At 64.7% G+C, this 16,327-nt stretch overlaps 1 protein-coding gene across 6 annotated transcripts; it reads right to left on the bottom strand.

The window, feature by feature from the left end:
* Positions 1-97: 97 nt before the first annotated feature.
* Positions 98-13,608, bottom strand: KCNAB2 (potassium voltage-gated channel subfamily A regulatory beta subunit 2). 6 transcript variants are annotated; one of them, XM_059830136.1, is made up of 15 exons: positions 13,504-13,608; positions 13,107-13,148; positions 5,010-5,053; positions 4,571-4,608; positions 4,310-4,389; positions 3,778-3,822; positions 3,555-3,599; positions 3,439-3,482; positions 3,237-3,323; positions 1,923-2,008; positions 1,574-1,694; positions 1,302-1,396; positions 993-1,113; positions 814-902; positions 98-317 (listed from the first exon to the last, which is right to left on the bottom strand). In XM_059830136.1, the coding sequence occupies exons 1-15, from the start codon at positions 13,578-13,580 to the stop codon at positions 228-230; spliced, it is 1,104 nt and encodes a 367-aa protein (XP_059686119.1). In that variant the 5' UTR covers positions 13,581-13,608; the 3' UTR covers positions 98-227. The 6 variants fall into 6 exon arrangements, with proteins under 6 accessions (XP_059686119.1, XP_059686117.1, XP_059686121.1 ...); XM_059830134.1 differs by lacking the exons at positions 13,107-13,148; positions 13,504-13,608 and adding exons at positions 2,888-2,932; positions 9,420-9,640; XM_059830138.1 differs by lacking the exon at positions 13,107-13,148.
* Positions 13,609-16,327: the final 2,719 nt, after the last annotated feature.

The following is a 16,327-nucleotide window of genomic DNA, read 5'->3' as shown; positions in this document are numbered from 1 at the left end:
CTCGCCCTCACGCGTTCCCCGCCAGCGGCCGTCCCTGCGCTCCAGAGCCATGTTGGGTGGCAGCGGTACGATGGTCCGGGGCAGCGCGGGCGGGAGCGCTGGCTCTCGGCGCTCGTGGCGCGTTGGGCTCGTGGTGCAAACCACACTCTCCACTTTGCTCCAACAAAGCGTAAGCAAGCGAACGGGCGGCGAGGGCTGCGCGGTGGGCGGCGCGCTTAAGCGCGCGCTTAGGATCTGTAGTCCTTCTTGCTGTAAGGTTTGTTGCCCAGGATGCTATCGATCTCATGGACGATGGAAGACGACAGCTTCGGAAGGACCTGCGGTAGATGGGGATGCCGTTGGGAGTCGGGATCGTGCCACTGGTGCACGTGGGAGGATGCAGCCAGGGGCAGCATGTGGCCGTGCCGCGCTCACCGCCTCCACTCCGCCACCTTGATGCTACAAGCCCCAGCTTGCCGGCTGAGCGACCCAGTTACGGAAAGGCTGGGTCAGGCTCAGCCCCTGCCTTCTCAGCCCAGCAAAGCCTCGTCTCTGCCACTCAGCTTCGGATGAAGCAAAACCCATAATTTTTGTTTCAAGTGAGGTTCACAACCTCCTTTTCCTACACAGCGCGTTGCAGCAGCAAGCGTTGCGGGACTGGACGTTGCAGGAGCATGTGCTGCAGGAGCGTGCATTGCAGCACTGCAGCAGCAAAGCACGTGCAGGCAGGCACTGCCTGGTTAAAGCCCCGCAAGCAGCGTCTGCTCGCTTCCGCATGGCGAAGCCTCCCCCGGCGCGCGCTGCCGGGGTGCCGACGAGGCAGGGAGCACTGACCTGTATTGCTCCAATATTCTCCATCAGCTGGTCCGCATTGGAGGCACCCAGCAAGACGGAGCTGACGCCCTCGTTGCGCAGACACCAGGCTGGGGCAGCAGGGAGAGCAGAGCCTGAGCGTGGCCCGGCCACCCCCGGCCTCCCCCCCCGCACCCCCCCGGCCTCCCCTGGCCCCTTACCGATGGCAAGCTGGGGCAGGGTGCAGCCCAGGCGCTCAGCGATGGCCTGCAGCTCTTTCAGCTTTGCCTGCTGCCGCCGGCCCTCCTCGCTCAGGATCTTGTCCTTCAGCCACTGGTATCCCTGGGGGGGGTGGGAGGGGGCTCGGAGGGGGTGTCATGGTGGGACTGGGGTGTACCAGGACCTTGCGCAGGCAGGGCATCCCCAAACTTCCTAGGTCATGGCTCCTGGACCTCCTGCTCCCATTGGGACCTTGCGATGCCCCTGGCCCTGCTCCCCTGTGACCCCCCCTCAGCCCCGGCTCGGCTCACCTTCAGCGAGGCGCGGGAGTAGGGGGGGATCCCCCCGTCGTACTTCCCCGAGACGATGCCGCAGGCCAGCGGGGACCAGGTCATGGCTCCGACGCCTGGGGGCAGAGCACAGCGGGGGGTGACGCTTTTGCCCCCCAGTTCCCCCGGGCACTGTGGCACAGAGGCTGGCTGGCCCCGGGGACGTGTGCCGTGTCCCACCTGGCCGTGGCAGTGCCAGGCTTTGGGGAGTGCCGTGCTTTGGGGGGGCTGGGGCAGGACCCCCGCTGCTCTACCTATTTTGTGGAAGAGCTCGGGGAGCTGCACCTCCACCTTCTCCCGCTGGAACATGTGGTACTCGGCCTGCTCGCAGATCGGTGGGATCAGGTTGAACTGCCGGGCCACCGAGTACGCCTCCTGCCGAAGAGCCAGGACCCTCAGTGCCCCGCCGCCCACCCCAAGCCCCTCGTCGACCCCTCCCCGATCCTCCTGGCTGAGCCCTGAGCAGCGGCCCCAAAAAATAATTAAGGCTCAAGCACATCTGCAAGCACTTGGCTCCTGACAGCTGCTGTCTAATTAAATCAGTGGCACCAGTGGCACCGGGGCTGCTTCACCGCGGCCAGCCCCGGCCCCCCGGGCCCCTACCATGATCTCCATGGAGCTCCAGCGCGAGGTCCCCCAGTACATGGCCATCCCCTGGTTGATGACGTGGGTCATGGCTCGCACCGTCTCTGCCGGGAGGGAAGGGGAGAGCGGCAGGCAGGGGTTAGCGGGGTGCTGCACTGGCAGGAGGGAGCTCGTGTTGTGCCGACGGCTGGTGAGCATCCCACTCCCCAATGCCAAGGCGGGAGGCAGGAGCTGGGTTGTGTCTGGAGGATGCTTTCGGAGCAGGAGGAGGATGCTTTTGGAGCAGGAGCAGGATGCGGACCAAGGGAGCAGCTGCTCGGGATGTGCCGGGGACCATGGCTGACCCTGACATGCCACCAGTGATGCCGGGGCTCTCCAGCCACCAGCTGCTTGGCTCCTGGCACTGGCCTCACGCCCCGCAGGGTACCAGCGCCGGCGCCGTGCTTGGCACTGCTGTGGGGGGAGAGACCTGAAGCATCGCCCATGCACCGAGACCCAGGAGAGGGAGGGAACTCCAGACCCCATGCTGGGGGCGCGGGGGGTCTCCGGGGGAGCCGGCCCTGAGCCATGCGGGCTGGGGCCAAGCCAAGGCGCGTTCCTGCAGCTGAAGGCGGGCAGCGGGGAGAGCGATGGGCACGAGGCTCGCCTGGCTGGTGCCGGAGCACACGGCCTGGCACGCTCACAGCTGCCCTGGCGAGGAGGGACCCTGCCGTGGTCCCCCGCACGGCTGCGAAGGGTGCCCCATGGCAAGGACCCTGGGGAGGCTGGGGAGCCTCTTTGCTTTTTTCCCCTTTAACAGCACGATGGTCTGAAGGGGTGGGGTGTGTTTTTGTTGTGCTGCTGCTGCCTGTGCATTTTACGTCAGGGTTTGCTAGGGGCAGGGGGGACAGGGATGGAAATCTCAGAGGAGTGGGGGGTCTGCCCCAGGAAATGCCGCTGGGACACAGGCGGCGGCCGGCGGGCAGAGTGCGGGCAGGGAGTACCTTCTATGATGAAAGTCCTGGACTTGGAGGAACTAAATGGGTGCCCTGGTGATAAAAGAGAGATTGAGAGAGAGCGCAGTTGGCCGCTGCCGGCGGAGCGGAGCGAGCGAGCGGGGGCAGTGATCCGTCGCCGTGCCACCAACCCGCCCCTGCCACAGCCCGAGGGGGGTCCTGGCAGCGGGCTGAGGGTGGCAGAGGCTTAGCCACGGCGTGGGCTGACTGCGGCGGCGGAGGGGCAGTTTCTGCTCGGGAAGGGAAAATGCCCTTGAAATAAAAACCTGGCACAAACCAACTGCGACAGCAATAAAAGGCGTCAGGGAGGAGTGCGGCATCGCGGCACAGCACCCACCTTCCATCGGTGTGTTGGGGTCGGGCCGGTTGGCGAACACCACATCCACATACTCCAGCTGCAGCCGCTCCAGCGACGCCTTCAAACCTGCCGCACCAACGGGACCATCAGGGGTGCCGGGCTTTGTGCCACCAGCCGGTGAGGCAGCTGGCGCAGGCACAGTCTGGCACCGAGGCCGGCAGCAGCCGGTGAGCATCCCTACCTTCTATGATGTGCTTTCGGGACAGGCCCCTCTCCGTCTCGGCCCTGGGAAAGGAAAGGTGGGTGAGAGCACGGCGCACTCTGGCCACTCTGCCATGGGGCAGGCGCGCTACCTACTTTCCTCCCCAGAAGATTTTGGTGGTGATGACCAGGCTGGACCGTCTGCAGGGAGAAAGAAAGAGTCACCAGTGGCAGCACCTGCAAAGCCCCACACGCCCTGCCTGCTCCCTGCCCGCTCCCTGCCCGCACGCATTCATGCCTGGGGCTGCTCTGCCAGCTTTCCCCAGCCCAACGGCACCGTGGTGACGGCTTTGCCACACAGGAATGAAGTCCGGCTTACCTCCATCCTTTCTTCTTGATGATGTTCCCCAGCACCACCTCGGCCCTACAAGGGAAGGGGATGTCAGCTGCCAGTGCCCCGGCAGCTGCGGCCCCAGGGAGGGGTGGCAGCCAGCAGGGACGGCCCCAGTCCCCGGCAGACTAAGAGGCAAATGCAGTGGCCGTGAGGATGCCGTTTCCCCTCCGGCTGCAGCACGCAGAGCCGAGCTGCTCCCTGACACGCGAGCTCGCTATTTTTAAGTGGGCATGTGGACACACTGTGATGCCTCCAAGCCACTGCTCCCCGGCTGCAGCCGCTGCTTGCCGTGACGCAGAGGGTGCACGGCTACACCTGCGTGGTGCAGGCAGCCACAGGCAGTGCAGGACCTCATGAGCCATCACCCCCCCGTCAGCAAGCACTTGCTGCCCCGTCCGGGGAGCTGCTTTGCAGCTGGCAAACCCAGGAGACACCCAGTGCTGCCATGGCTCAGAGGTGCCGGAGGCCAGGGTGCAGGATGAGGCCCCTTATGCTGATGCCGAAGCGGGGTACCTACTTGCCGGCGGCGTAGACTTCTGCTGTGTCGAAGAGATTAATGCCATTGTCATAGGCTAAAGTCATCAGCTGCTCCGCCATCTGCGAGGGGAGAGCGGGGAGGGTTGGGGAAGGGGGTGGCCGAGAGCTGGAGTGCGGAGGCGCGCACTGGTGAGCTCCGGCACACCATGTGCACCGAGACCAGCAGCTGTGGCTGTGCCAGCCCCATCCATTCCCCGCTTCGCTCGGGAAAGGCCGGGGAGGGATGGGGTGCGATCCTTACCTCATCTGTGATTTGCCCTCCGAAAGTCACCCATGTCCCTGCGGAGGAGAGAGGGTGCAGGCACGGTGAGCATGGTGAGCACAGTGAGTGTGGTGATCGCAGTAAGCACCGAACGCCGCTGCCCCAAGACCCTGGCCACCCACCCTGGCTCCCCCGGCACAGCTGCAGCACGCGGTGGCTGCGGTTGGCCCCACTACATGTGGCATGACACTCCCAGCACAGCCCAGTCACTTCCTATCATGTCGGAGGAGAAAAAGAGAAAATAATGTGACAAATTCTGGGCCGTGTCTCAAAACCACTGCCGGGCTGGAGGAAAACCCTTTCCTTCCCTTTGCAAAGCATCGCCGGAACAGGCGAGCGCCGCCCTCGCCAGGGAGCACTGGCAGTAGCCGTGGGACGGAGGAGCTGCCAAGGGACCGTGGCAAACCCCGGCACTTACCCAGGCCCAGGCAGGACACGCGCAGCCCAGACTTCCCGAGGTTCCTGGAAGACAGAGACCCGTTAGGAAAGCCACCAGAGAGCCCCAAAATGCTGCCTAATGCATCTGCGTGCCAGCGAGTCGTGGTCCCCAGTGCTGGTCCCCATCCCCATCCCTGGTCCCCATCCCCATTCCCTACTGCCATTCCTGTAGGGAGCCCATCCTCATCCCCACCTGGGACGGTCTCCCTGCGACTGATTAAAAAGCCATCCCAGGCCAGGCACGCCGCAGCTCGCTGGCGGCATGGCCAGCACTGGCGCAGAGATGCTGTTTCCTGCACGCAAAATAATTGCCGTGCCCGGCAGGCTAATCGGGAGCAGCAGCGGGCAGTGACCTGATTAAAGTGGCTCCCATGATGAGGCCGGAGTGTTCGGCTCCCCTGACAGTGTCGCCAGCGCAGGGGGACAGGGCAGGAGCAGGGGGAGATGGCACACCAGCGGTCAGGCCTGGAGCATCCCACACACGGCGCGAGCTGTGCCCGTTCTCTGCGGTGTGACACGGGGGAGCACAGGTGTTGCACGGGGAGAGAGTGCTCGGGAGCAGAGCGGCATCCCGGAGAAATGGAGCACCCCTGAAAATCTGGCTGGCACAAGGAGCCGGAGAAGAGCTTTGGGGAAGGGGGCCGGGCTGGCAGACGCCTTCGCCGCGGTGATGGAGAGTCAGTTTCTCGTTAAAAATGACAAAGGCTCGAGCAATGAGCGTTAAAATAAATAAAGTGTAGGTGAGACGTGGCAGCTCGCCCGCACGGGTGTCGCGTAGCAACCGGGAGGCACCGCCACCGCCGGCATGGGCACGGGGAGCCGGGCAGGGAGCAGCCACAGTCCGGCAGCGGCGGCGGTGAATCGCGGGCTGAGCCGAGTCAGGGCATCTTCCTTCCGCACCACCGCATTATTGCCCAACATCTGGAGGCACGGGCGCTGCCCCCCCAACCCCGCGTTATTTTTAGAGCGTTTCGCGGTGGGGAGAGGCTGCCGCCGTGGGGCAGGGGCGGCTCAGGGCCCTGTGATGGGGGGTTGCGGTGGGGAGGGGATGGCACCAGGCCTGTCCCGGCCGTTCCAGGCTGCAGGGGCATTGCCGGGGTCCTCCCGGGCGGGTGGGCACCAGCAGCACATTGCCGCTCCCACCTTCCCTGCCTGAAAGCGTGTTGACCGGCCGCCCAACAGAGATGCTGGCAAATATTGGGGCAGGCCAAGCATCCCCCCGCACTGCGCCATGGCCTTCCTATCCTGCCCGTTTGCACAGTGTTCCCCCTGTGTCACCGTCCCCCCCGCAGCTGCCGGCGGGGACCCTTGAGCTGGTCACCCAGTGCCCAGGAGAGGGTGGCCCCTGGTGCGCTCCTCCTCCAGATGGGGACGCGACCGCGGGGCACGAGCGCAGAGCCCGGAGGGTGCCACTGCCCGTGGCCCCAGCGCCGCCACCACCAGGGTTCAGTGTTCGAGAGCTGGACGGGGCCGCCCCGGACCCCTCCCCAGCGCCCGGGCGAGGGGACTCGGCTGATTTGGACGACGATGGTGGGTAATGGCTGGTCTCATCCCCGTGCTCTGTCAGCCTGACGCGCTTCGCAGCCCAATGCCGGTCTCATCTGGGCTGCAGCGAGGGCACGCAGCAGCCATCAGCTGGACCGTGGCGTGCACGCTCATCCCGGGGGGAGCCCCCAGCCTGGGTACACACTCGTCCCCCCAGCGCTCTGCTCCAGTGCCAGGGACGTGGAGCGCGTTAACCCAGCGGGTGCTGGCTGGGGGGGCGGGGGGCACAGTGTGCAAATGCCGCCCTTAGTTTCCAAACCCATTGCGGGCAGCCGAGGGCCGAATCCTGGCTTATAGCTCCGCGCACGCTTCGCAGGGCAGCGAGTCTCTGGCAGAGCCGTAAGGATGGCATGGCAGTCTGCAGATCTCGCCCCGCGACTCTCAGACCCCCCCTGGTTCCGCAGCCTGCCCAGCTCAGCAGGTCCCAAGGATCCTACTAATCCTACCCCAAATTTTAGGGTGACTTTCTGCCCCCCATCCTGCTGGTTTTATGTGAGACTGGATCAAACCCACGCCGAGAGGGGACAGGAGTAAATGGCGAGGAAGGCAACAGAGGCGCACGGTCAGCACTTTTAGCACCGAGAAACCTACAGAGCGGGACACAAGCCAGGGATCAGGGGAGTGCAGCACATCCAGCCACCCCAGACCCCCCCGCCACCCCCTAAATCTCAACAAGGAACAGAGAAAGCAGCCGAGCAGGCAGCAAATCTGCCTGCCGGAGCAGCGCGCCCGTCTCCTACCGGTATTTCATCCCCGGCTGCTTGATGCTGGACTCGCTGGAGGAGGGGACGTTCTGCACCGAGAGCTGCCCCAGGCTGCGGGCCACCATGGCCACTGCCCGGAACTTGCCACGGGTGCCGAGGCTGGGGCTGCCGGCATTCTGCCGGTTCAGCCGGTCCTCCGCGCTCCGGCTCTTGATGCTGTGCTCGGAGCACACAAAGGAGACCTGCATGCTGCTCCGGCGGGCAGCCGTGCCAGCTGCCTAAATTTAGCCAGCGCCCCGGGCGAGGCGGGGAGCTCCTCCTGCGCGCCCACGCGCCGCCGCTCCACCAACGTGACGGCGGGGGGCTGCGAGGCAGCGGGCGCAGAGCTGGCTCCCGTCAGCCCTCCTGCCCTCAATATTTGATGAGCTCAGGAAGCGAGCAAGCGGTGCCCGGGCAGGTGGGGGGCAGGAAGGGGAGCGCCGCAGCGGGTGTCCCCCAAAGGGACCCCCCGCACCCTGCCAGGCAGCCCCCGCGGGCAACGCTTCCAGCCTAGCCCAGGTTTGGGGCGCAGCGGGGGACTGAGGCCCCGGGGCGAAGGTGCCTCTTGCCTCCCTTCAGCTGCGCCGCGGCAGCGCAGCATCCCTCCTCTCAGGCGGATGCACGTCCAAAACAAAAATCTCCCGGCAGGAGCGCTTGCACATCGCCAAATACATGATTCTGGGGCGAGTGCGCAGGCGGTGGCCATGCCGCTGGCTCTCCCGCGGGCAAAGCCCGGTGGTTTGCCGAAGCTGGACTGGTTGCCCGCCTCGGGGCTGCGGCCCCAGCGGCACGTCCCCTAGATTTTGCCCAGCATGAGCTAAGTGGATTGAGGCGAAAGCCAGTTCAGCATCTCCTGCTGAAGGAGGGATGCAAGCCGGCTGTGCTACAGCACTGTTTTGCACTGGGGCCATGTGCCGGCTGCCGGCACCCGCCGTGCCCCTCGGGGGAAGGAGCAAGGAGTGGGGCCGGGGCTTTGCCTGCGGGGGAAATTACGCATGTTCGGCCCTGACCTAATGAGAAATCTTGTAATCTCCGCTTCCCTCTGCCACAAAGCTCCTTAGCTGGGTAATCCCACCAGCGCTGGAGCCAGCCCCGGGGCGGGGGGACCCGGCAGCAATCAGCAGCTTCCCGGAGGAGGAGAAACCCCAGAGATTTTGGGGACAGTGGGCACATGCCCGAAGAAGCATCGCTGGGAGTGCCTTGTGCCAGCCTCTCCCCATCAATAAATAATCGCCCCATGAATATTAGATGGGCTCTTGCCACTGTGTAAATGTTACCTCTGTCACTGTGAGCGGAGGGGAACCTGACCCGCAGCGTGGCACAGCACGGCAGGAGCCGGCAGAGCTGCCGGCACCCAGGGGCTTCGCTGCAGCGGGGGGGCGAGGGGCACCCCTGCATTTTTCACAGGGGGGAACAATTGCTGGCCCCAGCCCTGGTGTCCCCAGTCCAAGCCTGAACTGGGTCTTCGGGGGTGCCCGGCCTCATGCCCCATCACCCCACCTGCGATGCTGGGGCAGAGGGGAATGGATGTACTGGGAAAACCAGCCATGTGCCCTCAGAGGAGCAGCGGCCGACTCTCTGGCTGCCCGGTGCATCCTCCCCACACAGGCGGGTAACGAGAAGGACAAAAGTTGGCTGAAATCCTGATACACCTTATGCTGCGCCCGGGACCCGCATGCGAACTTAATGGAGCACCAGCTCTGCAATGAACGCTCGTCAGACGGATAAAGCATCTCTGTAGATTGCTCCAACCACCTGATCTTTAAAAGCACAGAGTGTGTTTGCACTTGCAAACTTCCCAACAGCAAAAGGGACCATCAAGTGAGAAGCTCAAAGACCACCATCAAGCAAGCAAGAGGTAACGGCGCTGACCTGCTGCAGCCTCTCCTGCACACGCCGCACGAGATTGCCTTTTGCGCCAAGGGCACCAGCTCCTCTCAACCTCGGCTGGGCACAGGGAAATCGGTGAAAGCCGAGCTTTTCCCCAGTAAGGTGTAAAACCAGCGCTAAGCAGCATCCCCTGCTCCATCCCCACAACTCCGGCCAGGCGCGCTTGGCCCTCCCAGTGTTTGCCGCCTCGGCAGGTGCCGGCGCTGCCTTACCTGTACTTCATGCCGGTGGTGCGGGCGGTGCTGTCGGCCAGTGAGAGCCCGTGCATCCGCAGGAACTCCTCCAGCGTCTTCGCCCGTGCCGCCGCCCGCACGTCCCGCAGCCGCCGCAGCTCCAGCGTGTCTGCCGGCTGGGGGGCCGGCGGCAGCCCCCACTCGGGGGGGTGCCGGCTGGCCACGCTGCGCAGGCTCTCGCTGTACGTCATGGAGAGCATCCCGCCACCCGAGCGCGGGCTCTGCGGCCTGGCCCCGCTGCCGACTGCTCAGGGATGCTACGGAGAGAGCCAGGAAAGTGCCCCGCCATGACGCCAGGCTCTGCCGCTGCTCGTGGAAGAGTTGTGCCTGCGCCTGCACTGCGACACCGGAGTGGTGGCACCCACCCTTGCAAGGATGTGCGGCGGGTCTGCGGCGCGGGGAGGGGAGAGCAGGGACCCTGGCAAAGCCAGTCACTTCAGCAGAGTAAAACCTTGGCAGGGGAGCCGAAGAGCAAAGGAAGGGCGAGGGCGGCAGCGCGGCAGGGAAGGGACACGGAGCTGCCCATGGCTGGCAGGCGATGGGCAGCTGGGGCTGCAGCGGGTGCCCGCCACGGCTGCCCTGAGCCCGGCAAGCTGCTGCAGCCTGGCACATGCCCTGGCTGCGCTGCCTCCCAGCTCGCACCAGCTGGGCTGCCAATGGTTTGCATGCCCACGAGGGACGTGGTGGGCCCCGGAAGCGGGCTGGGGGGGGGCGAGCAGTGGCACAAGTGCCTCTGGTGAGAATCCAGCATAGCGTGCCAGCGGGTGGCAGAGGTCAGGACAAGAAAGATGGCCCTGTGGGGCTCCCCAGGGAGGGTGGGCATCCACAGGGTGGCTGTGGGCACCGGGCGCTCACTGGTGGCTGCCATGCCTGCGGCAGGCTGCCGCAACCCGCGTCGCCAGCCAACACCTTCCCCGCAGCCATGGCAGCGACCTCCCAGCTGGTGCGGGCTGCCGAAAATAGCCTGCCGCAGAGCGGGCTCCTCGCATGCCGGAGGTGCTTGCTGCCTCTATGCTTGGGATCTCACTGGCGGTGGCACCGGCATCAATTTCCCTGCTGCTCTCTGCAGCATCCCTCGCACTCAGTGTCTGAAAGAAGGAGCGGGGACCGGGCCAAAACCGCGGCACTGGTGCCGAAGAGGCTGCTGGGAGTGCACTGTGCTGGGGCTGTGCTGGCATCAGGCTCCGGCTGGGCTCCAGCCGGTGGTTTTTTTCTTTCCCCACAAAGCTCAAAGTTACGGTAGCAGGAGCCAAAAGCAAAGTGCACTTTCCCATTGAGATGTGACCTCAAGAAAAAAAAAGAAGAAAACCCAGAAGATACAGAGCAGCAGCTGGCAAGGGGTGACCGAAGCCCCGGTGGGCTCCTGCAATACCCAGCACCACCAGAGACACTCCCGCGCTCCTCGTGCTCTGCAGCAAGGGCTTGGGAATGCAGGGAGATGTGGAAAGGGGACCCCACTCCTGCAGCAAAGCTAAACTGAACCCTGGCCACCAGCCTCCTCTTCCTGCCGCGCCTTGAAACCAGAGTCCGGAGCCGGCACCACTGGCGCCAGTCCTTCTCCAAAGCTGGTGGTTTTTATTAGGGCAGTGACAGTGGCTCCGGCTGGGCATGGGCACAGCACCCAGCCCCGGCGGGATCCTCTCACCCCCGGTGGGATCCCCTTGCCCAATAGCGGACGGGAAAAGTCTGAGCTCGCTTCACCGTGCTGCAATGAAATGGCTGCAGCAAGGGGAGCCGGGGGGTTTGGACTGGGCTGCTTTGAGGAACGGGGTGGGAATCCACCAGCTGCCTCATTTCAACACCTCCCTGATTTTAGGCTGAGCAATGTTACGGGCAGCAGAGAGAGCGTGGAGGCAGTGGCTTCATCCACAGGCTGTTCGTTAGCAGAAATCCTGATGCTGCCCGAGGGACGAGAAGCAACGGGGCTGCAGGAGCTGCCGAAGCCCCAGCAGCGCTGTGCCCAAGCAGGAAAGGCTGTTTTGCAGGGAAGGAGTGGGGATGGGGGCAGGACACAGGCTCTGCGGGATAACAGGGGACCGTTAGTGCGCGTCAGGGGCACAACAAGTGGGTGACATTCAGGTGCACAGGGTAGCTGCTCGGAAAGGCGTCCGTCCAGCCCAGCTTGCCAAGCTGGGAACTTGTTGGCAATCAACAGCCTGCCTAAAACCAAAAAGACCCCAAACGAAAACCTCCCCAAGCCACCAAATCCTGAGTTCTCCTGCGCAGCAAATCCTCCCTGCTGCCCACAGCGGGCTGCACCGCCGGCTGTGCCCGTCCCCGCTCGCCACCCGCACTGCCGGCCCCGACTCACCCACGCACCGGGGATGCTGCTCATCAACGGCAAAGCTCTGGGCGGCCGGGCTGCCTTGGGGCAGCTATAAGAGACGCACCGCTGCCGGGTTTTTTGCATTAGGGGAGTGTCGGCGCTCGGAGTCCAAAGCAATTGGCGGCTGCGACGGGCCCCCCCAGAGCCCAGCTTTCTCACCGCGCTCCATTAGCCCTATTAGGGGATTTTCTTCCTCACGAAGGGGAGCTAAATTATTCATGGCCGCTTCGCTAAAAGCCCGGGGATGCGCCGCTGCTTTATCAAACCTGGCATTGCTGCCTCCGCCCGCAGCCAACCCTCGCCCCGTGGTGACAGGTCCTGCGCCACCAGCACGCGGAGCGGCAGCGACAGCCAGGGGTGCTGGGGGCCGTCGGGGAGCAGAGCTGGTCCCCTGCAGCAGACAGAGCCCTCCCCACGGTCCCCACGGCAGCAGGGTTGGAGCTGGGCTGTGGCAGGACCAAAACATGGACTCCTCCAGGCAGAAGCCCCGAAATGGGGCTGGGTGACAGGCACCAGCGGCAGCTGCCTGCAGGCAGCCCATGGGCAAGCTGGCTCCTGCCGGTCAGCCTCAGGAGCCTTTCACACCAGATGTGTCCAGCAGTTCAGGTGCGTGGCTGTGCCTGCCTGGTTTGGCAGCCCCCTCTCCCCTGCCCCATTGCGGCCGGGACAGACCCTGTCCAGCACCGCTGGGCCGCTGCGGCCCCGGGAGCGGCCGCTGGCACAGTGTGCAGGGGAAAGTGCCACCTCCACTTCAGACGATAAAAGGGTGGGGGGAGAAAGTGTTGCCTTCTGTACCACTTAATGACGCTTCTCTTAATGGAAGGAGCAGCAGAGCGGCTGGCCGGGTTCCTGGAGCTGCCCTTGGGAAAAGCCAGCGGGCTCTTCCCGGCGCAGCATTGGCACAGGATGCTCCCCCCGAGCCGAGCCCCACGTCCCTGCAGTGGCTGCCCCACGGCAGCCCTCCGGCCACGCTCTGCCACGCCTGCTTGGGGAACCTGGTGAGGACGGCCTCTGCCTACCCAGCCACACACGCGGGGTCCCCACATCGCACTGCTGAATCCACAAGCAGGCTGAGAAAACACGGCACCGGCGATGCTGCCCTGCACGGAGGGACCCCCGCACCGCCACTGCCAGGGCCACCTGGAGAATTTTGGTGCCGGCGCGGAGGTGGTCGCACATGCCCACCCAGGAGCCCATGCAGCACCCGCGTGGCGGGCAGGACAGCACCATGCTGGCAGCACCCATCCCGGCAGCAGCCCGGGCACGGGCAGGGGCCACCCGGGCTTTGGCCACGTCTGCTTGTTGGGGGAGATTTTGGGGAGGGGGAAGGGCTGGGTTACCTGTAGAACTGGAGCTGGCGCTTGGGGCTCCCGTACCTCGCGCTTCCGACAGCAAAGGGGAGAAAGAAGAAAGATGCCACAAACCCCGTTAGAAAGGTGGAGCGGGACCGAGCGGCAGAGCCGGAGGCTGCGGGAAGGGTTGGTGGTGCCCACCCCTGCCGCATCGCTGGGGGCACCGTGCAGTGGGCACCGGCACGCTCCCCAGAAGTATCCACTCTTCCCATAACAGGCACCAGAGCCCAAAAACGCTGCTGCCGCCATGTGGGTTTTTGCAGTCCTGGAAGTTTTTGCATGAAGCGTGCCGCAGCGGTTTTGGGGTGCCATGGCACCTGTAGGGGTAGCACCCCCGGGTTTGAAGCCCTGCTGAGCCCCCCCCAGCACCCCCCGGCGCCCTTACCTGTAAATCATCCCTGGGGAGCCTGTCTGCCGCAGCGAGAGTCGCGCCGGGGAGTCAGTGGTGGATTCGGGATACATGGAGCCAGCCTGGGCTCCCCGGAGCCACTCGCCGCCTCACCCCTGCAACAGGGGAAGAGAAAAAGAGGAAGAAATGGGGTTTTTTGGGGCGCGCGCATGACGGCGCTTCCTGTTGCAGAAGCTTGCGAGCCGGATGGGCGTGTGGCACGGGCAGTGGTGAGGGCAGCGGCATGGGCAAGGGCAGGCAGGGCACGGCAGCCCTGCCAGCCCCAGACCCCAGGGCTCCCACACTAAGCAGGAGCTCCGAGGGAAAGGGGGGCACACTCCCCGTGCCCATCCCTATGCCCGGGGGGCACACTCCCCGTGCCCATCCCCATGCCAGGGGGGCATCCAGCATGGCTCCTTACGGTGCTGTGGTCCTGCTCCTGCTCCCCATCCTGCAATACCGTCAGCAGTTTCCAGCATCACAGAAAACCACAACACTTTCCTACAAAACTGAGGCTAATTTTTAAATTTAACCCATCTTTCTTTAGGCCCGTGAAATGCCACCTTTATGCCACTGGGCCCACCATGGGCTGCTTTTTCCCCCAGATGGGGACTGAGAGATCTCTGGGCTCCTTCCCAGGCTGCCCCGGGCACAGCAAGAGCGTGGCCTTGCACAGTGTGCTCATGTCTTGGTACGCATCCTGCCTGCATCCTGGCACGGTGTGCCTGCGTCCCTGCATCCCTCCCTCATCCCAGAAGGGCATGCCTGCATATCGCATTCTGCCTGCATCCTGGCTCAGCATGCCCACATCCCACATCCCTCCTGTATCTTGCATCCCTCCTGCAACCTGGCTCAGCATGCCCGCGTCCCTCCAGCACCCTGCATGCCTCCAGCATCCCGCATCCCTCATCCCTCCAACATCCTGGCATGGTGTGCCTGCGTCCCGCATCCCTCCTGCATCCTGCATCCCTCCAGCATCCTGGCACCGCGTGCCTGCATCCCGGCGCAGCCCCTGCAGCCCACGCGGCCCAATGGCAGCGGCTGCGGCAGCCGAGCCCGTCCCCGCGGAGCCGCCTGCCCGCCTGCCTGCCCGCCGCGGCCCCCAGCCCCACTGCAGCCCTCGTGCCGAGCCCCATCTCCCTCCTCCCCCGAGCACCGCAGAAACGCGGCTCCTTCTGGCTGCAGCCGCACTGGGGCTTGAGATCGGGCTCAATAAAGCTGGGTTTATTTTTGAGAGGGCAGGAGGGAGCTGCTCCCCCATGGCCCCGCATCGTTGCATGGCGCATCCTGAGCAGGACCCTGCCGAGCCCCCAAAGCCATTGCGACCCCCCGACTCCTCCCGGGGGCTGCTCGTGTCACCTTTGCGGCTCCCCGTGGCCCTTGCCTGGCAGCGGGCAGCTGCCTGCAGCAACGCAGGGTCAACAACCTGGGCACCGTCATGCACGCTCCTGCAAGCTGCTTCCTGCCCATCCAGCGTCACCTAATTAGAGGCTGTATAACGAAGCTGAAGTGAGCTGTGGGGAAATCCTGCACGAGGGATGGCTGGACCCCCCCCCGCCCCAGCTGCAGGCGGGCAGCCGTACAGTTTCCTTGCCTGCACCGCCACAAACCGAGACTCAAACTTATTGCAGGGCTTAGGGCTGGGTTTGTTTATGCATGCTGGGGATCTGCGGTGCGGTGAGCTCAGCTCTCCGCAATTTTCAACAGGACCCAAGGCCCCGCATCCACTACCTCGTGGTAACGCTGGGGAACCGAGTGCGGTGGCTGGCAAGTCTCCAACAGCATTGGAGGAACTTTGCCGGGAAGCGCCGCTGGACCGCTGGGACATGGGGCAGGGCTCTGCGCCCCAAGGAGCCAGAGCATCCTGGCTCCCGGGGTCAACCCGCCCCTCCGGGTCCTCTGAGCCAAAGGTGCTGCCGAAATCCTGGTCCCCTCCGTGCTGGCAGTTTGGTGCTTCTCTGAGATCACTCCTGCACCTTCAGCTTCCTCATGGCAAAACTCAGCCATGAGTCGGCAACTGCAGGAGTTTCTGCAGGGCGATGCATGGAAAGGGAAGAAAAGTGTTTTCTTCTGTGGGACGCGCCTGGGACCCGGCTGCAAGGGTGCCCTGAAAGCTTGTGCTCCCAGCCAGCTCCATCCCCATTCCCCGCCAGCACGAAGGGTTGGGGGAGCATGGGTGCTGGGATGCTGGGAGGATTTATGGCCAGGAAGCCCCCCGGGAGCCAAAGCTCTGGTGGGCCAGCCCGGCGGATGGTCTGCAGACCGCAGCCTCCCAAACACGCTGCAGTCGGAGCAAGAGGAGGTAAAACTGTACATGGAATTAATTTGAAGATCAGGACGAAGCTCCTCACCCACTGATGAGCCTGAGCCCCCGAGGGTGAGGCATTGGGGCGAGGGGAGCTGCGGGACCCCCACCTTGGGCACCCCAGCGTCCTTCCCAGCTGCTCAGGCAAGGGATGCAGGGGAGACCGTGCCGAGCATCTCCCCACTCCAGGTACTTGTGCCTGTATTTCTACCCCTTTTTTACTGGATTTGCAAACAGCACCCTCAGCAACCCCCACTAACCCCCCCCCCCCCGGCAACATGCCACTGGAAAGGTGACTTTAGCACAATTACTCACACTGCCCTGCTCTGGCTTGCAAACGGCTTTCAACCCGGCACCTCCTGCTGTCACCTCTGCGTTCATGCCCCGCGCTGGGTCCCGTGCGCTCCCCGGCTGCTCCCAGCCCCCGGCACGGCACGCAGCACCGGCACTGCAGGGATCCGCAGAGCAGCAGCCCTGCCCCTTCCCTCTGCCCGGGGAAGCCTCTGCTGCAGAGCA

This window comes from Gavia stellata, chromosome 27 (genome assembly GCF_030936135.1).
Source record: "Gavia stellata isolate bGavSte3 chromosome 27, bGavSte3.hap2, whole genome shotgun sequence".
Classification (NCBI taxonomy): domain Eukaryota; kingdom Metazoa; phylum Chordata; class Aves; order Gaviiformes; family Gaviidae; genus Gavia; species Gavia stellata.
This window is presented reverse-complemented; position numbering and strand designations above follow the sequence as displayed.

Coding starts and splice junctions, on each gene's coding strand:
- KCNAB2 (XM_059830134.1), bottom strand. CDS start 9,640: ATGCTCTCCATGACGTACAGCGAGAGCCTGCGCAGCGTGGCCAGCCGG. Junction 3,324..3,438: donor CCGAAAGCACATCATAGAAG/GTAGGGATGCTC, acceptor TTGGTGCGGCAG/GTTTGAAGGCGTCGCTGGAG. Junction 318..813: donor AGAATATTGGAGCAATACAG/GTCAGTGCTCCC, acceptor CATCTACCGCAG/GTCCTTCCGAAGCTGTCGTC.